Source organism: Nyctereutes procyonoides, unplaced genomic scaffold (genome assembly GCF_905146905.1).
Source record: "Nyctereutes procyonoides isolate TBG_1078 unplaced genomic scaffold, NYPRO_anot_genome, whole genome shotgun sequence".
Lineage (NCBI taxonomy): Eukaryota > Metazoa > Chordata > Mammalia > Carnivora > Canidae > Nyctereutes > Nyctereutes procyonoides.
The window spans coordinates 16,502,283-16,523,580 of record NW_026575142.1 but is presented as its reverse complement, the minus strand read 5'-3'; the positions used below and the strand labels follow the sequence as shown (position 1 = coordinate 16,523,580).

The following is a 21,298-nucleotide window of genomic DNA, read 5'->3' as shown; positions in this document are numbered from 1 at the left end:
TACTAGGTTTTTTTCCTATGGAAAAAGGATACCTAGGATAAAGTTTAATTTATAAATTAGGCAGAGTAAGAGATTAACAATAATAATGGAATATTTATAAAAATATGTTATAAAAAAAGTTATGTGAATACAGTCTCTGTTAAAATATCTTACTGTATTGTACTCATCCTTCCTGTGATGATGTGAGATGATAAAATTCCTACATGATGAAATGAAATGAACGATATGTAGGCATTGTGATAGACTACTGTTGACCTTCTGATTATATGTCAGAAGATGAATCATGTATTTCTAAACCGCAGTTGACCACCAGTAAATGAAACCACACAAGGTGAAACTGTGATAAAGTGGGGGACTACTGTATGAGCATCCTCAAGCATGGATATTAATAGAAAAAAACCTATTTCATTCATCAGCTTTTTTTCCTTCACATTTAAAGGCCATAGGCTGTGGTTCTTTGTATGCTTATTACCTTATGGTTTATTTTACCATTTGTTTTTACTGGAAGGTATTTTTCTTCCATGATTTGGAAATTATCTGGAAGCAGAAGCTCTTGACCTCGGCATTGAAAGCTGGTTGGGGTTGGCTGTACAGTGATGCTTGTGATAGAGCACCAGGCATATGCATAGGACAGGGAAGAAATGATTCAATTAGCACAGAAAGGAACAATGCTACATAGTGTTAGAAATACATTGTGGTGAAGTTGTAATGGATCTTGAATTTCACATGAAGGAATTTGGACCATTGAAAGATTTGGGACAAAAATGTAACATGATTCAAATTTTATTTTAGGATAAAATCTCATTCTAATAATATAAGATTTGAGAGTGTGAGGAATGGAAGAATTGGGAACAGAAAAGCTAGTTGGGGAATGACATAGTATAGAAATAGAAGAGGATAGGAAGATATTAAAGATTTCATAGATAGAATAGTCAAGATTTTAGTTGAACATGTGGGAGTCAAGGGAGTCATACTGTATGTGGGTTTTGGACCTGGGAGACTTGAACCTTTCTGATACAATTAATAGAAGGAGGAAATATGAAGTAAGTTTGTGGGGCCCGAATGAAAGTACTTTGCATATATTCAAGTTGAGGGATTGGTTGGATGTGGATATATTCAACTGAAGCGAGAAAAGTTAAGTTACAACTTTAGATAGAAGTTTGGTCTCTTTTTGTTTAGATTTCTGTCATTTATGTAATCTCACTTGCAGATTTCACTTTTTTTTTAAGGATTTTTTTTTTCTTATTCATGAGAGACACAGAGAGAGAGAAAGAGAGAGAGAGAGAGAGAGAGAGAGAGAGAGAGAGAGGCAGAGACACAGGCTGAGGGAGAAGCAGGCTCCATGCAGGGAGCCCAATGTGGGACTTGATCCCGGATCTCCAGGATCAGGCCCTGGGCTGAAGGTGGCGCTAAACCGCTGAGCCACCCGGGCTGCCCCACGTTGTTTTGTTTTGTTTTTGTTTTTGTTTTTTGTTTTGTTTTGTTTTTTGTTTTGTTTTTTGTCGTTTTCATTTAGAATAATTTTTCTGGTTAGCTATACGTGGACATTTATTTTCATAAATAATTTTATAATCAGTTTGTAAATTTTCTTCCAAAATCCTCCAGGATATTAGATGAGAATTGCCTTGAACATGTAGTTTTAAAAGCATTTAGCATAGTTTATATATAAAGTCCATTCATTCAGTTCTCTTTTAATACTTTTCATAGAATTGTAAAATTGTCACTTTAAATTCTAGAGCATTGTATATAAAGAGAATCCTAGGTTTCTACACTTTATGGTTTTAGTTTCTATCTAAATGATACCTTCTGTCCGTGACACACTGATTGCTCCTTGCTGGTACGGAATAATACTATTGATTTTTAGTGTGTTCTTGTGACTGGCCACGTGCTGATTTCTCTTATTAGTTCTAATAATTTGTCTATTGATTCTTTTAGCTGTTTTATGTAATTATGACCATGTCATCTGAAAATAAGGAGAAAATTGTCCTTTTCCTTCAAATCTTTATTTTTGTCTTGTTGTCTTAATACATGTCCAGTTAGGATTCTGAGCAGTGGGAATAACAGGCAGCATCCTTTTTTATTCTGCTGCATCCCAAAGAGAATTCTAAAATGTCCTGTGCATGTCTTTTTGTTTGTTTTTAGTTATAAATAGAATCATTTAAAATTATATTTTCTAATATGTTGCTAAAATGGTGAAATCCAATTGGAAGTTTTGAACATTAATCATCCACATTTACCACATTGCTAATAGTTTGAGTGATTATTTCTAAAAGCCAGGAGACTCTTGAGCTTAACAATAAATTTTTCAGGATTTTTAGACATTCCGGTAAGCATTACTGCTCATGAGAAGTGGTGCCCAGTACATGTCCCGACACAACATTTTGCTCTTCACAGTGATCTGTTAGACTTTCCTAATTTAGTTAAATGTCTTAATCTGACACTGTTTCTACTACCATAATAGGGCTAATTATAGTGACCTGTATGGTTCTATTACATTTTCTCCTATTTAAATACATCTTCTTTTATTTATCCTTTAACTCTGGAATTCTTATACAGGGACTTCAGGAATTTTTGAGTTCCATGGCATTATTTGTAAAATGTTTGTGTATGTGTAGTTTTCTTGGAAGAAAATGATTATCAGACTCTTCTAGAAGACCATGATTATCGCCTGCCCCAATTTGAAAACTAGTGCTCTGATATATCTCCTTTAATCCTTTTTTCTTTCTTCTATTTAATTCTTTTTTTCTTTCTTCTGTCAACAATAGTTTTGCCATAAATAATTACAATGATAGCTAGCATTTATTGTATATTGACACATGCTAAGCACTGATTTAAGTGCATTGCATTTAAATTCATTTAAGTTGGGATCCCTGGGTGGCTCAGTGGTTTGGCGCCTGCCTTTGGCCCAGAGCGCGATCCTGGAGTCCCAGGATCGAGTCCCACGTCGGGCTCCCATGTCGGGCTCCCGGCATGGAGCCTGCTTCTCCCTCCTCCTGTATCTCTGTACCTCTCTGTCTCTCTCTATGTCTATCATAAATAAATAAATAAATCTTAAAAAAGAATAAATTCATTTAAGTTTCCCAACAACTATGAAATAGCTGTTATAATCCTCACTTTGCAGACAAGGAAACAGACACAGAGAGTGAATAAGTTGCTCAGGATTCACAGCTAGTATTTAAAGCAGCCAGGATTTGAACACATTTAGTCTGGATGCCAAATCCGCACTGTTAACATCTGAGCTGTGCTGCTGCTTGCAACACAAAGCATTTTTTGAGGAATACAGGTAATTTTCTTCTATTAAGTCTGTAAAAACCACTAAAATATTGCATATTATATTCTATTTCAATTTCATGTAATTATCACTGTACTCCACCTATAGATGTCTCTTATAGTACAATAATAGGGTAATCAATTTATTGATAGCTGAATAGACATACTGAAATGGCAAAAAAAATTAAAACATCTCAAATATCCATCAATGGGAACTTGGTTAAGTAAATTATAGTTTATTCATACAATGGAATACTCTACAGAAAAGAAAAGGTTTTCTATGTACTAATGTGGAAAAATCTCAAAGATATATTAAGTAACCAAAGGCAAGGCATGCTTGTATTAAATGGCAGATATGGGAGAGATAGTGGTATTTATATTTGCTTATGTATATAATCCCCATCACCTCTTTGACTCATCCCCCTCATCTACCTACCCTCTGGTAATCATCAGTTTGTTGTCCTTTTTAAGAGTCTGTTTCTTAGTTTGCCTCTTTTCTCCCCACTATGACCCCTTGTTTTGTTTCTTAAATTCCGCATATGAGTGAAATCATGTGGTATTTGTCTTTCTCTGACTGACTTATTTCACTTAGCATAATACTCTCTAGCTCCACCCATGGCCTTGCACATGGCAAGATTTCATTCTTTTTATGGCTGAGTAATATTCCATTACACACACACACATACATACAGACCACATCTTCTTTACCATTCATCAGTCATTGGACACTTGGGCTGTTTCCATAATTTGGCTATTGTAGATAATGCTGCTATAGACATCAGGGTGTATGTATCCCCTTGAATAAATATTTTCATATTTTTAGGTAAATACTTAGTAGTATAATTGCTGGATCATAGCGTAGTTCTCTTTTTAACTTTTTGAAGAATGTCATACTGTTTTCCAGAGCAGCTTTACCAGTTTGCATTCCTACCAGCAGTACAAGAGGGTTCCCCTTTCTCCAAATCCTTGCCAATACTTGCTGTTTCTTTCTTTTTTGAGTTTTGATTTATTTAGTTGACAGAAGAAGAAAGAAAGTATAAGCAGGGGGAGCAGCAGAGGGAGAGGAAGAAGCATGTTCTCTGCTGAACAGGGAGCCTGATGTGGAGCTTGATCCCAGGACCCCTGGGATCATGACTTGAGCCAAATGCAGACACTCAACTGACTGAGCCACCCAGACACCCTGCCAATACCTGTTGTTTCTTGTGTTGTTGATTTCAGCCATTCTGACAGGTGTGAGGTGATACCTCATTCTGATTTTGACTTGTATTTCCCTGATGATGAGTGATGTTGAGCATTGTTTCATGTGTCTATTGGTCATCTGGGTGTCTTTTTTGGGAAAATACCAATCCATGTCTTCTGCCAATTTTTTAATTGGACTGTTTGTTTTTTGGGTGTTGAGTTGTATAAATTCTTTATAGATTTTGGATTTAGACCCTTTATCAGGTCATTGGCAAATCTTCTCCCTTTATGTAGATTGCCTTTTTTATTTTGTTGATTATTTTCTTTGCTGTGCAGGAGATTTATATTGATGAAGTGTCCCAATAGTTTATTTTTGCTTTTGTTTCTCTTGTCTTGGGAGATATAGCTAGGAAGAAGTTGTTGTTGATGTCAGAGAAATTACTGCCTATGTTATCCTCTAGGATTTTTATGGTTTCAGCTTTTACATTTAGCTCTTTAATATGTTTTTAATTTATTTTTGTGTGAGAAAATGGTCTACTACTTTTGCATATTGCTGTCCAATTTTCCCAACACCATTTGTTGAAGAGACTGTCTTTTTCCTATTGGATATTCTTTCCAGCTTTGTTTTTTATTTATCTATTTATCTATCTATTTATTTATTTATTTATTTATTTATTTATTTATTTATTTATTTATGATAGTCATACAGAGAGAGAGAGAGAGAGAGAGGGGCAGAGACACAGGCAGAGGGAGAAGCAGGCTCCATGCACCGGGAGCCCGACGTGGGATTCGATCCCGGGTCTCCAGGATCGCGCCCTGGGCCAAAGGCAGGCGCCAAACCGCTGCGCCACCCAGGGATCCCTCTTTCCAGCTTTGTTAAAGATTAATTGACCATAAAGTTGTGGGTTCATTTCTAGGTTTTCTATTCTGTTCTGTTGATCTATGTGTCTATTTTTGTGCCAGTACCACACTGTTTTGATCATGACAGTTTTATAATATAACCTGAAGTCCAGAATTGTGACAGCTCCAGTTTTGCTTTTCTTTTTCAAGGTTGCTTTGGCTATTTGGGTTTTTTTGTGGTTCCACACAAATTTTAGGATCGATTGTCCTACTTCTGTGAAAGATACTGTTGGTATTTTGATAGAGATTGTATTAAATGTGTAGATTGCTTTAGGTGGTATAGACATTTTAACAATATTTATTCTTCCAATGCATGAGCATGGAATATCTATTTCTTTGTGTCATTTTCTTTTTTTTTAATTTTTTTTTATTTATTTATGATAGTCACAGAGAGAGAGAGAGGGAGAGAGGCAGAGACACAGGCAGAGGGAGAAGCAGGATCCATGCATCGGGAGCCCGACGTGGGATTCGATCCCGGGTCTCCAGGATCGCGCCCTGGGCCAAAGGCAGGCGCCAAACTGCTGCGCCACCCAGGGATCCCTGTGTCATTTTCTATAAAAGAAATTTCTGTTTTACCCCTTTCTCTAGCCACTTAGTCATCAACTGCTATCAGTTTCCTCTGTATTATTCCAGACACGTTTTACACATCTACCAAAAAATATGTGTGTAGAGGTGTGTGTTTTTTCTTTAGTCCCCTTTTTACATATTCTACAGCTTGCATTTTTTCACTTAAGAGTGTATCTTAGAGATCATTTCATATTCAATGTATGAAGACCTTCCTCATTTTGTTTTACAGATTCAGAATATTTCATTGTATGATGCACCAGGATGTATTTAATCAGTCCTCTATTAATAAACATTTAGGTTATTTCTAATTCTTTGCTATTTATAAATGATACAACAATGAATAATAGTACATGCAAATTATTTTGCATGTTTTCAATTGTATTGGTAGGATAAAATCTTCGAAGTAGTTTGCTATTTCAGCTTTTACATATATTTGTAGTTCTGATGGTTATTACCAAACTGCCCTTCATTGAAATTGTATCAGTTACATTAATAATAATATATGAGTTTCCTTAATCATGTTTTCAGACTATTTGGTCTTTGCCTCTAGATCTTTGGTCTGAGTAAAATATATCTCAGTGTAGTTTTAATTAGCATTTCTCCTAAGCTTGAGCATTTTCATATTAGGAGCCACTTTATTTCTTTTACTATAACTTACTTGTTACATAATTCTTATTTTGAAAATGAAATTAGAAAGTAAAAAGATAATTTACTCTTTGATCTTGAAAAAAAAGTGTCTCATGACTTTTCCTTGTTTACAATAATCTGCCACTATTTTATCTAAGTCAAGTGAGAAACTTTTATTTTGTTCTTCTTTCATAAATTTTTCCTTAGTTATGGTTTCTCTCATTTTAGTGACCCACATTTGGATAAAAGATAAGCCAAGTAATCCTGAAATAGTCTGTGAATCCCAGGAGAAAAAAAATGCATTTATGTAGATCTTGTTAATTTTTATTCATTGTTGGATTTCCTATCATAAAGTTGAAAAATATTGCTATTTTTCTACCATTAGTACTCCTTTTTTCTCAGATTATTTTTGTGCCTTACATAGAAATAAATGCCCTCTCTCAATACAGCAGAAGATATAGCATTTAAAAATATATGTGCATAAAACCCCAAATTGCATAAATAGAAATTGACAGAATTGAAAGAATAGACAAATCAATAGTTATAGCTGGAGACATCAGTGTTCTTTCTTACTAGTCACTAATAAGGAGACACAGTATAAATGAAACTGAACAATACTATCAGTCAAGATGGTGTCATTAACATCTGTAGAATACTTAACCAGACAATAGCAGAATGCATATTTTTTTTACAAGCACACTGAATGTTCATGAGAATATATCATATACCAAGCCATAATACAAGTATCAATAAATTTATAAGAGTTGAAATCATAAAACATATTTTCTGACCACATAAAAATTAAATTTAAATCAATAATAAAAAATATGGAAATTCCCAAATGTGTGGGAATTAGGCAACATACTTTTGAATAAGTTATATATCGAAGCAGAAATCCTGAGGAAATTAGAAAATACTTAAACTGAGTGAAAATGAAAACAGCATAGCAAAAAAGTGGAATGCCACTAAATTCTTGAAGAGATATAGCTTCAAGTGCTTATATTTAAAAAGAAGAAAGTTCTCAAGTCATTCATTTAAATTCCTACTTTATGAAGCTAGAAATAGGGCAAGTTGGACCAAAGCAAGTAAAAGAAAGGAAATTTTAAAATCAGAACAGAAGTCAATGAAGTAGTTATGTAGAAATAGAGAAAATCAATGTCGGATTTTTTGCAAAGATCAGTAAAATAGGTAAACCTAAACATTAGGAGCTCAGCTGAACTGGAGGAGAGAGAGCTGAGTTACTAGGTGTAGGTGTCAGAGTAGCTGATTAAAGCAACAAGCCAAAAGTGAGAGAGTTGAGTCTCTAATCACTTACTGTCATGGTATAAGTAAGAGGTTAAAACCAGGGAAGATGCCAGTTCCTCCTGTTCCATCTACCCTCGTGGAATGAAATGGCACACCAACTGAGGATCAAGTGGATCAGCACAGATGTGGGGAGATGTTAAAGGAGCCCCCAAATAAAAGGCTTTGGTAGTTTATGGGCTCTGAGGTAGAAAAAGGTCAGGGGAAGGGATAAGAGTAGAAGAGACTCCTTCCCAAGGCTTCAGATAAAGAAGCCTAGGAATAAAGGTACCAGAGCTAGGAATGTAAATATGTGAAATAATGTGACTGGGGGAGGTGGTCCTGAGACCCTAACTATAAATTCCTTCAGACTTCAATGCATTGGTTATGTATTGAGTCTGATGTAGGGAGGGCAGTTTCAACCCACAAAGCCTGTGAAGTAAAAACTTCGTAAATTGTCTATAGTTAGGCCTGAAAAAAATCACACAGATTTTTAACCAGGAGCCAGACTCCTCACTAGATGGATAAGAAAAAAAGAGAGAAGGTACAAATTATCAATATCAGGAATGAAGGAGGAAACATCCCTACAGAACCATAAGAGAATATTATGAATAACATTTGCCAACAAATTTGATCATGTAGATGAAATGGACAAATTTCTTGAAAAAAGAAAATTACTAAAACTGCCTCAAGAAGAAATAGAAAATCTTGGCTAGATCTGTATCAAGTAAGAAAGTTTAATTAGCTTATTAAGCTTCTTTGATTATTATCCTTCCAAAAAGAGAAGTCAACAACTTTATACCAACAAAGATAACATCATGGTGAATTCTGTGAATATTTAAGGAAGAAACTGTATCCATACATACAAACCTTCAGAAAACAGAGAAAGAAGGAACAATCCAAACTTTATTAGGCCAATTTTATCCTGATACCCAAACCAGGAATCATGAGAAAACTACCAACCCAGATCTTCCATGAACATAGAAGCAAAAGCTTTAAAAATATATTACCAATAGAAAAGGATAGTATGGGCAGCCTGGGTGGCTCAGCGGTTTAGCGTCGCCTTTGGCCCAGGGTGTGATCCTGGAGACCTGGGATCGAGTCCAACGTCAGGTTCCCTGCATGGAGCCTGCTTCTCCCTCTGTCTGTGTCTCTGCCTCTCTCTCTGTGTGTCTCTCATGAATAAATAAATAAAATCTTTAAAAAAAACAAAAAAGAAAGAAAAGGATAATACACCATAGCCAAATGGATTTATCCTAGGAGTGTATAATTGGTTCAGCAACAAAAATATTGTTAATTTAATTCACATTATAATAAAGTTGATTTTTTAAAAGCATATGATCATCTCAGTAGTCAAAAAATGTTTGACAAAATTCAACACCTGATCTTGGTAAAAACACTAAAAAAACAAGGAACAGAAAGGAATTTTTTCAAACTGATAAAGGGCATGTATGGAAAAAACTATAGCTAACATCATAATACTGAAGGATAGAAAGCTTGCCCTCTAAGATCAGGAACAAGACAAGGATGGCTGCCCTTATCGCTTTTTAACATTGAATTAGAAGCTCTAGAAAGAGCAGTTAGGCAAGATAAAGGAATAAATGGCATCTAGATTGGAAAAGAAGAGGTAAAATAATGTCTATTTGCAAATTAGATGATCTTATATGTGGAAAATTAGAAGGGATCTCCAAAAAATTATTAGAGCTAATAAGTTCAGGAAGTTTGTAGCATATATGATCTATGTACAAAAAAGTCTATTTTATTTCTTTGTACTAGTGATGAGCAATCAGAAAATAAAATTTTAAAAAATTCCATTTAGAATAGGGTGATGAAAATATTCTGGAATTAGTTTGTGATGGTTGCACAATTTTGTGATATACTAAATTAATTTTATAGTATACAAAAAAATCTCAATTTAAAAATATATTGAAAAATAATATATATATATTGAAAAAGGCTTATATCCAGAATATATCAAGATTCTTATTTTCAATAAGAAAACAAAAAACATGAAGTGAGCATAAAATTTGAACAAGCACTTCTCTTATAAGAATTTATATGAATGACCCACAAGTACATGAAAATGTGTTCACCATCATTGTTGATTAGAAGAGTACAAATTAATGTCACGGTTATTGATGAGAATTTGGGGTACCTGGAACTCTGAGTCATTGCTGGTAATAATGCAAAATGGTATAGTCAAATTTGAAAAAAGTTTGGCAATTTCTTTAAAAAGCAGAGCATGCACTTACTATACAACCCAATGATTCTACTTCTAGGTATCTACCAAAAGAAATGAGAACATATGTTCACATAAAGACTTTTACATAAATGTTTAAAACAGTTTAATTTGTGGTCGTTAAAAAGTGTAAACCCAGAATTCATCAGCAAGTGAATATGTGAACAAATGTTGGTATATCCATACACTGGAATACTACTCAGCAGTAAAAAGGAATGGACTGCTGATACAATAACATGAATGAATCTCAAAATATTATGCTAAGTAAAAGCAGGCCAGGCACAAATATAGATATAAATATACACACACATACACACATATACTGTTTGATTCTATTAATATGAAAGCTTTTAAAAATCCAAAACTATAATGACGCAGGATTAGTGATTGCTTGGGGCTGGAATTGACTGCATATAAGCACAAGCAAAATTTTGGGAGGGCATGGAATAGTTCTAAAGTTTTATTGTAGTAGTAGTTACCTGACTATACATTTGCTGAAATTAATTGAACTACACCTAAAAGTATGTGAATTTTATGGTATATATACTGTGTCTCAGTAAAGTTGCTTTTTAAAAAGCCTTCTTTATGTAGCTGTATAAGTAGATGTATAACCTTATTTCTAGAGATTATAAAAATTTACATTTTTTTCAGCCTGCATATTATTTTTTTTCTCTTTGTAGCACCATTTAGAATTTTGTACTTAATCTACATAATTAGTTCAGTTTTACAAACAGATGTTTTTAGGATGTCTATAATGTGTGAAGAACTGGGAGGACAGAGCCCTTACCCCCAGGGACTACTCGTACAGTCTTACAAGAAATGCTAATTTATTTTTAAATTAATTAATAGAAAATATAAACACAAGTAGAGAAGTGTTTACAAAGTATGGAAGGATTAACTTTATCTGAATGGAGCGGAGTGATCTAAGGTGCTATTAGGTTTGATCAGGAAAGGATTCCCTGGGGAACTGGAATTTGAAGGATGATAGGAATTGATCCAGTAGACCAGGGGAAGTAAACATATTAGCCTCCTAAATAGTCTTTTAGTTAAATAAAGAAGGGCTGGGAAGTATATTTTACTGTTTATAAGACTAACAAACTCCTTTAAAACTCAGGAAATGAGTCCTTGGCTCACTGACTTTTTTGGTTATTTCTGTAGTTATTACTGAATAGAACTTCAGCTTAGCTGGTACTTACATCTCTCAAATTCTTAGAAAGTCCACCCTCTTTTAAAAAATGACTTTGTTTCACACTCATTAAGGGTCTAGGCAAATTGTTTTGTACTGCATCTTGTGAATTCCATGTTTTTACTGTTGTTCTTCATCCACACTGACAGCCTGTGTCTTTTTAACCAGAAGTCACTCTCCCTTTGCCCCAAAAACATTTGTTCGTATAGAGTGGTTAGATTCTGTAGACTGTATTCATGAGAAATATGACAACACTATTTAAAAAATAAATATGTAGAAGAAGCAGATGCTATGGCATTTAAGACTTAAATTTCAAAGAGAAATACTATGGGGATATTTGGATATACGCCTGGAAACCTATTCTCTCTACTTTGCCTCTTCTCTCTTTACTTTCCTTTAGTTGACTCAGGTAAGAAAATTTTCTTACTGTCCAAAAGTAATCAATGAAGATGTATTTAAATTATCTATAATGCAAAATGTTCTTTACGAAATGCCTTGAGAATTTTCTATTTCATGTCTAAAAGGAAGAAGAAGAATTTTCAGTTCTTTCCAGCTGCTTGGGACTTCTGCCAACGTTTTACCAAACAGAACATCCATTCATCAGTGCCTCCTGTCTGGATTGGCCAGTTCCAGCATTTGATATTATATCTCAGTGGTGTTTTGAGATAAATTCATTTACTGAAAGACATGCAGAACAAGGAAAGGTATGTAAAAAGAGTAGTATTACCTACTTTGTCACAGTGGTGATATGCTAATAGGGTAAGAGAATAATGAAGAATTATAAATTTCAGGTCGTCTATTCTTGGCAGCATTTATTAAACTAATTATATTGAAAAAATGGTTTACTTATATAATATTTATAAGTGTAAAAGCAAAAATATTTCAGTTAACAAAACTAAGTTATTAATCTGCTACTTTTGGCTTGTTTTAGGTCATCAGGTTTTATTGAATGTCTTAAACAATCATAGACTTGAAAGATACAGAGGAATTTTAAGATAGACTTGAAAGATACAGAGGAATTTTAAGATAGACAAGGAACTTGTAACTTATTGGAAAGAGAACTGTCACATAAAAATCAAAGATTTGGAGTAGCAGATTTAAAAGGCCAGTCTTTAACTGTAAAAGTTGCATGCCTGTGCTGCCAGCTGGGCCCGTGAAAGGTTTTATATTAGAGATGAGCGAATTGGAAAGGTAGGGTGGAGGCAGTGGGAGGTGGCTATGAATGCCATGGTTTGATGCTCAGATTTTCCTCTATAGGTAGAACTACGGTTTTTGAAAAATTGAATAATGTGATGATAGTGTTTTAGGGAGGTAATTTAGATAGCTTTTTAGTAGGTAAATTGAAGTAAGGAGAGAGGGAAGCCAGAAATTATTTACATGGTGAAGAAAATCTGGCCTGTTATTCTGATAGTAGAAATTAGAATATAACCAATGCAAGAGACATCTGAGAAAAATATATAGGACTTGATGACCAGATGTACTTGACTTTAAGATCTGAACTCAAAGCATTAAAAGAATAGTAACTAGTAGACATAGTTCTGATAGAAATCTGATCCTGCTTAAAACACCATTGAGGGGAGCCCCCGTGGCCCAGTGATTTAGTGCTGCCTTCAGGGGTGTGATCCTGGAGACCCGGGATTGAGTCCCATGTTCAGGCTCTCTGTATGGAGCCTGCTTCTCCCTCTGCCTGTGTTTCTGCCTCTCTCTCTCTCTCTCTCTCTCTCTCTCTGTCGGTCATGAATAAATAAATAAAATTTTAAAAAAATAATAAAAAATAAAAAATAATAAAACACCATTGATAGTGCCCCATTGCCTATGGAAGTCTTTGCATGGCATTCAGGGATTTTCACCATCTGTCTTGCCTTTCTAACCTCATCCAAACCACTCCCCTACTATCACCTTGGTCAAACCACAGAAGACTGTTTCTTAGGTGTGCTGTATATTTTTAAACATCTATGTTATTGCTTATTGCTGTTACTTTTATCTAAAGCAATTTTCCTACCCTTCTCCTGTTGAATTAATCACTCATCAAGGCTATGATAAATGTACCTTTTCTATAAAGGTCTGGCTGATAATCCATCTTCTTTTAGTTCTAATCCGCTCCCTCTGTTGTGTGCTGTATGACAGTATTTTTGCGATGACCTATAATAGTCACCATATTTATCACTTTTTTTTGTTTAATATGTCTGAGTGGAGGCTCCAAAAGCAAAAATTGTTCCTGATTTTTCCTTGAGTTCTTAGTTCCTAGAAAGTACCAATATAGAATAGTCACCTAAAAAATATTTGTGGAATGGTTAACTGGTGGGATGATCTCATAAGTAGAAATAGAACTGGTGAAAGAAGAGCCATGTTTCAGGGAAAATGAGAATTTTAATTTTAACATCAAGAGACAATAAAAGATTAGTATTTTAGGTAGAGATGTCAAACTAGACTTAATCTTTAAGACAGTGAATAATAAAGGCAAGGTAAGCATAAATAATAAGTGTTCCTGCTTTTGTTCATTTCCATTTTCTATTAAAATCCTTAAGGAGATAGTATCTCATTTTATACCGCTCCTTTTTTTTGAAGGAAAGACAATATCAAGACCTTAATCGAACTTTGTGTATTATGTATAAAAATCTTTTCCTATCTAGTAATTTCTTTATTTTCAGATTATAACTGGAATCTGAAGTTAGATATTGATATCTGAAAACTGATAAGGAATGACTAGGCATAAGAGATGGGTATGATTGTAGAACCAGGACAGGAGAAAGTGATGAGTGTCCTTAAAGTTTTTGTCTTCATAGGAGTCATGGGTTAAGCAATAAATACACATTAACTCATTTGATAGTGTAATAACAAGCTTACATGTTAGATGTATGATTATTGGTATGGATATTGATGGAAAATAAGAATTTATCATTTTAAAATAATTAATCATTTTGTAAAATTGAATGATAAGGATCTGTTTTATAGCCATAACAATAGTCATTTATTTATTTCTACTTATGCAGAATTTTTACCAGTTATTTGAATGCACTCCCATCTGACCTGCATCCCTACTCTTGTCCCTGCTCCACTCTGTTCTATCTCTAATCCTCACTCTAACCAGGCCAACCAGATTTTCTTTACTTGGAATTTTAAATTTGAACAAGATATAAACAGTGACTAGAGCTGAATAGTCCAACAAAAATAACCTTGAAAAATTGAATTACTGCTTCTAATTTTTTGTATCAGCTAAGATCCTTTAGTCACAGACATACAGTTGGATCGCACATACAGTTTTGGTGTGTTTTCTCTGAAGTGATACCACTGGATAACTGCACCTGACCACTTTCCTTTCTTCCATGTGGTGCTCAAGATTGATATTCCTGGGAGGAAGGATCCAGTTGGCATAATTTGCATCCTATGTACACCCTTGTGATGAGGCAAGATCTTGTGATAGGGCGGTCCTATCAAACCTGATGGAACCAGAAAGGAGATTATTTTCCAAAAATACTTGTAATACTGTTAATAATATAAAAAGGCAGATAAGGGGGCAGCCTGGGTGGCTCAGCGGTTTAGCGCCGCCTTCAGCCTGGCTTGTGATCCTGGGGTTCCGGGATCAAGTCCGGTGTTGGGCTCCCTGCGTGGAGCCTGCTTCTCCCTCTGCCTGTGCCTCTGCCTCTCTCTCTCTCTGTGTGTCTCTCATGAATAAATAAATAAAATCTAAAAAAAGCAGGTAAGGTTGATAGACAAATTGAAAAACACAAATAACCAACACTGTCTTCATATCTTACCTGTTAGCACATAGACATTCTTATGCTCATTCACAGTTTCACTTCTTCCCCTGTTCAAAATGATGTAACCATTCCATTCGTAATCACAAATGCATCTACCACTTTCCCAAGTACGCAACCTGAAGTCACACCCAACAGTTAGATTACCAGACCTCTCTGAATTCAGAGGCTCTGAGAGATGTCCATTCTTTCTGTGATTTGTTGTATTTACACCCTGGTGGCCTGGAAAATTTTAATTAGCAGCTTGTCACCCTGAATTCCATAGTTAAGTGAAAGAAGAAGAGAATGGAACATATTGCAAGAATAAATACCACCTAAGCAAGAACATTTACAAGTGGTCATAAAGCTGTAGCTAATATATAGTCAAATATATGACTTTCTTCTTAGACCTTCTTTGACCAGAACCTTGACAGCTTATATTTATTTGACCAAGTATGTGAACTAGACTTTATTCTGAGAAGTCTGAGCTTCTGGTGATTTGGTTCTATCTTGCTTATATTAAGGCATAATAGTTTTGTATTAAATTTTTTCCTTTCAAGCTTTGGGACATGGCGAGTGATGGGTGGATCTCTAAGTTCAAAATATACTGCTGCTGGGATCCCTGGGTGGCGCAGCGGTTTGGTGCCTGCCTTTGGCCCAGGGCGTGATCCTGGAGACCCGGGATCGAATCCCACGTCGGGCTCCCGGTGCATGGAGCCTGCTTCTCCCTCTGCTGCCTATGTCTCTGTCTCTGCCTCTCTCTCTCTCTCTCTGTGACTATCATAAATAAATTTAAAAAAATATATACTGCTGCTAATTGTAGAGCAATATTTCTTTTCTTGGGTAAAGTTAGGGTCAGTCCCTCCAGACAATGCTATAAGCCATTCCATTCTTCTCCTAGTTATATGGGGAACCTAAAAATGGCCGGATGATGTTTAGTTTCCAATTCAGTAAAACTATTATCCTATCCTCTGATGGAGGATAATACGTAACTTTTTTAGGATGGTCCTAAAACCACAGAACAATCCAGAATAGCAGGAAACAGAATTCAGGAAAAAAACTGAATTCTTAGGTGTAATCATGAGATGTGCCAAACCACTTTGCACTCCCTGGTTTCTAGGTTTCTAAACTGATGAATTTCATCTGTGAGAAAGTGATCACCCATATATACTGGTTGCTAGTTTAGACCATGTACTTCATTCTGTAGGAACATATACCTCATTTTATAGTTATTTTCTCCCAGCTGGTACCATCTAAAAATTTATCAGCAAAGTAGTTCATCATTTAAAAGATCAACAGTTTTGTCAGATGTTTGAATATATGTTAGGAACAGTTAATTCCATAGACATCCACCTATTGCCTTATATCTCTCTTAACGAAGAAAATTCTTTAAGACTAAGACCAAGTGGTGTGAGCTACTGGGTAATTTACAACCTAATCTAGATAGAGATCAAGTTCAGCGAGGACAAACTGCTGTTCCTTCCACTAATGGAAGATTGCAATATAATCAGCCCATTACAGAATATGCAATCTTTGCAGTCTGGTTTGGGCACTGAATACAGGCAAATAGCATATTGTAAGCCCATATATTGTCCTTATCCTTGCTTCCATGGCCACTTTGTCCATGAACTTATTGATAAACGCCAAGCTGACTACTTAACTACTACATCAATTTAAATAGATTATGGTTGTAGATAATGTGAAATGATCACCACATGAGTTGCCTGATATCTATACAGTTTCTTGAGCTAATATATTCATACTACATTTTATCTATTTTAAGTGTTAATGGAGAGGCATTTAGTGCTATTACCAGTATTTTTGTACTACTGCAAATAATGAATTTAGTATATTCTACAGGGAAACTTAACTAATTTGGCATTGTTTTCATACTTGTAGCAGAAAATTTATGAAGAATTGTAGCCTTAGCATATATGGATACAAAAGGCCTTAACAGATTGTGTTATGAGAAGATTTTACATTTTCTAAGAAGGAGATTCTAAATTATAAAATATTGAGATAAAAATAATGGGCTATAACTGTGACATTACCTTAAGAAAGGCCAGTAAAATTTTTTTATCCAAGAAAGATCAAAACTTGATTTTTAAAAGTGTTTATTTAAAATTTTACATTAAGCATATTTAAAAACAAGTACATCTAGATATATTTCCCATGCATTCTTATTTATGTTTAGTATTTTTCTCTTAGGGTAACGACAAGTTTAAATGTTTCAGGGTGCTTAATCTGAAAACTGACATCATATTGTAATTGGAAACTACATTAAAATAGAGATTGGTAATTATTGAAGTACTATTTAAGTCATTTGTAAAATGGAAATGAGAGATTTAATAAAATAAGTCACATACTTAGAGACAGATGTTTCTTCCTTATAAAGACAAAAGGCCTTTAAAATACAAGCATTTTGTGTTAGTTACTTAAGTATATAGGACTAATGAATATTTTTGGATTTTATTTTAGGCCTTGCTTATCCAAGAGGCAAGATGGAAATTACCACACCTGCTCCAGTTGCCTGAGAATTATAACACCATTTTTCAGTACTACCATAGAAAAACCTGTAGTGTCTGCACTAAGGTTCCTAAAGATCCTGCTGTTTGCCTTGTTTGTGGTACTTTTGTGTGCCTGAAAGGACTTTGCTGCAAGCAACAAAGTTACTGTGAATGTGTATTGGTAAGCAGTAGTAAATAATATAAAATTTATGAAAACCCAAATCTACTATCACATTGAAATGTGGTATATGTAGTTAAGCCAGCTCTTCACATTAACTATTCTTTGAAGTAAATACACAGTACACAAGGATTTCATTCTTGTTCTTTTGTTTTTTTAATCCAATAGAAGGGTTTAAAAAAAACAAAAACAAAAAAAACACCCAGGGCTTTATTTAAGTGAGTAAAACTTTTCTTAAGTACAAAACTTTTCTTAAGCCATTGCATGGGCTTTTAAATGTTGGGCAATGAAACAATAGTTAAACCTACTATTGTGGATGCCAGCCTCTGAATCTGGTTTACGTTGGCTCTTAATTGCTTTCCTAGATAATCCTTACCCACATTCCTCCTAATGTATTATTAATCTAGTGTAAGAATGAAATTGTAAGTTTAACTTAGATGAAATCTTATTAAAAACTTAAAAGTTTTCAGTATTATTTAGATGATATTTAACTAAGGCATTCTTGATTTTCTTATGAAGTCCATTTGATTATGAATATCATTGATGTATTTTTAATTTTTTAGCATTCTCAGAACTGTGGTGCTGGAACGGGGATTTTCCTTTTGATCAATGCATCAGTGATTATCATCATTAGAGGCCACCGCTTCTGCCTCTGGGGTTCTGTGTATTTGGATGCTCATGGAGAAGAAGATCGAGATCTTAGGTTAGATACGCATGCATATGTTTGAATGTTTATTGAAGTTTGATTAGAGGACAATGCTCCATTCCTGGCTTTGTAATTGTAATAATATTTTTTTATATTAAGAAATTCTGACAGTCATTAATTTTAAGCTCTTTTTAGTTTTTGAGATAGTTTCCACATCCACATGCTAAGGAAATATGAAATAAACCAAACCACTGTGTGAGATTTTTGCCATTAAGAATCTGTTTTTTAAAAGTATGTGTGAAATCTTCATTGGATTAAATAACTTTTAACACCTTTCTTTCCTTTTTATTTTAGGCGAGGCAAACCTCTCTACATTTGTAAGGAAAGATACAAAGTTCTTGAGCAACAGTGGATTTCTCATACTTTTGATCACATCAATAAAAGATGGGGTCCACATTACAATGGACTGTGACTCACCACCTCAGCATTGCATTATATCATTTTCATTAAGAATTTATCAACAATAAGCTTTACCTTAATTTGGAGGATTAACGCTTTTGCTGAAGGAGAAAAAGAAAACATATATTATATAAAGCCTTTCCAAAATTAGGTGCTTGGTAATCACATTAATGGTATAATAAAATTTTTTTTAAATATCTGGAGAACGTAACAACAAGTTAAATCATTCTTTAGTGGTCCTTTTTTTTTTTAAGTCCACAATTAATAAGAAGCACAACTTGTTGACAAAATCATTTAAAAATGATTCTCCCAGCAATGCATATCAGCTATTCATTGATACTTAGAGTGGGTGTGATTTATTTAAAGTTTTACTGCTTCTTTATATCTGTGTGTTTTAATTTGCATCTGCTAAAACACAATGCATCCTTTCCCTCTCCCATTCTTGTGTTGATTTGAGATTTTTGCTGTATGTAATTAGAAAAAAATATAAAACATGATTTATGTGAAATATTGTATAGTAAAAGTTGGTCTAATAGTAGGACTTTAAAATTTTTTCTTATTGTGAGGAATCTGTTAAAAGTTTAAGGCTTTGCTGAAAACTTAATTCATTCTCAGGAATTTCATAAATATTCTCCCCAGGTAAATAATTGAAATAGTTGTAAAATAAGTAGATAGCTGCTGTTAATATAATACAGTACATTTTGGGGGACATATGCGTGGTTGGGGAAGGGAGTTGTTAAAAATCAAAATTTGCCATTTCAGTCGGTGAATTACTTGAGGTATTAATACACAAATAGTTTTGCTGTAAAATCAGAAGTTTTAAGAGCATTCACGTGGCAGATTTTGATTTTGTGCATGCCCACCTTTTATTACCAACCAAGTTTTTGTTTAAATGATTGAGTTGGAAATGCTTATTAGACTTACCCACAAATGAAGCTTAGTTTTGGAACTTTCCTGTCAGCTCAAGAGGTTCATCTATATTGTATTTGTGCAGCATAATCACTGCTATTTCTGCTTGGTTTCCTAAAAGGAAAAAAGAGGCTCAGTGGTGATGACCCTCACGAATGAGCCATGCATCTGCATTCTTCTTAGAAGCTGCTGCGAAAAGTAATTTATGTTTGTTGAGTTTTTTTAATCAGTAAGAATGGGAATGATTGAGCTAAAAACCCACTCTATAAATAGAGAAGGAAGATTAAGAAAAGCATGTTATATATTGCTAACAAGATTTTTCTTCCAAATGATTTAGTAATTTGATGATTATTTAATATATAGTGTTATCAAGCAATTCCTGGTACTTTGGACTTCCATGGCTTGTTATATAAAATTACATTTTTACATGTAAAATAAACAAAAAACATCTAATGATAAAATACAAAAATAAAGTCAGATCTATGTTCTAAAAATTATTGAATGACATGACATTACAGAATGTGAAAATGGACATTAAATGATGGCCTTGCATTAAAATAGAGCAGAACAGTACATATTCAAATGTGTTTAAAACATCAAAAAATTACCTATAGCTCTACAATAAAATACATGGAAATAGCTTGCTATTTTTATATACATTTCCAAAATATTAAGATAACTTTCTGAAAGACAAGACTGATTCTGTTTAACTAAATAGTTGTCCTTTCCAACAGTAGTAAAAATTGCTACTTTTTTAAATACTGTATCATAAGTTCAGCCTGTCATATTTTTTGCATCGGTCATTCTGAATACCAGACCATTTGTAAGTGTGGTTGAAGAGCAAAATGCTAATTTAAATCTCTAGTAAATACTGTTACAGGATTCATGAACTTGAATAATTCTACAGTTTGAAACTCTGATGCTATATATACATGGTATAATGTATTCAGACTTTGATTACTACATATTTAAAATGGAATGTTTTATGATTGTGCATATGGATGTGAAGTGAAAATATTAGCCTTAACATTAAAATTTGGGTATTTGATAGTGTTTATTTTGATATTGGTGAATTAGTCACCAGTAAATTTTTAAAAAGCACTTGGTTGAAAATTGTACTTGAATTACATACATGCATGCTGCTAAACTAGAACTTTAATTTTTTTCCCCATAACTTTTATAAGTCCCATTTATAAGCCCACTTTTAAAAATAACAGGTCCAAGCTAGAGTGATGTGTGTATATTATTCAAAAAAATGTACTGGTGTGATATCTTGTATGAATGATCATTTAAATACAGTACATTACTGTAGAGGTTAAATCAATCTTTATTATTAAGCAGAGATTACAAAACTAGGAATAATCAACATTGTAAGATATGTTAATAAAAACCTACTGTCATTTGGTTTGTGAAAGGTCCTTAAAATGTTTAATTCTTATACATGTTTTTCTTTTTTTTAAAAGGTATTGACAACAATATATCTAAGTGAGCATAGCAGGAAAGTTGCTTTAAGGTGGAGTTAAATATAAAAGGTTTGCTCTCCCTTATATATTTTATTTATAGAGGTAGTTCCTGTTTCTTCTATCCTTGTCTTAAAATGGATGCAAAGCTTT

At 33.9% G+C, this 21,298-nt stretch overlaps 1 protein-coding gene across 1 annotated transcript in view; it reads left to right on the top strand.

Annotated features, from left to right (window-relative positions):
• UBR3 (ubiquitin protein ligase E3 component n-recognin 3) overlaps nucleotides 1-21,085 on the top strand; it is a 234,038-nt gene extending 212,953 nt beyond the window's left edge. Inside the window, exons 36-39 of the mRNA XM_055308033.1 lie at nucleotides 11,774-11,953; nucleotides 17,465-17,674; nucleotides 18,235-18,374; nucleotides 18,672-21,085. Of these exons, the coding sequence (XP_055164008.1) occupies nucleotides 11,774-11,953; nucleotides 17,465-17,674; nucleotides 18,235-18,374; nucleotides 18,672-18,789 (648 nt within the window). The 3' untranslated portion in view covers nucleotides 18,790-21,085. The remainder of the gene's footprint in view (nucleotides 1-11,773; nucleotides 11,954-17,464; nucleotides 17,675-18,234; nucleotides 18,375-18,671) is intronic.
• The last annotated feature ends 213 nt before the right edge of the window (nucleotides 21,086-21,298 follow it).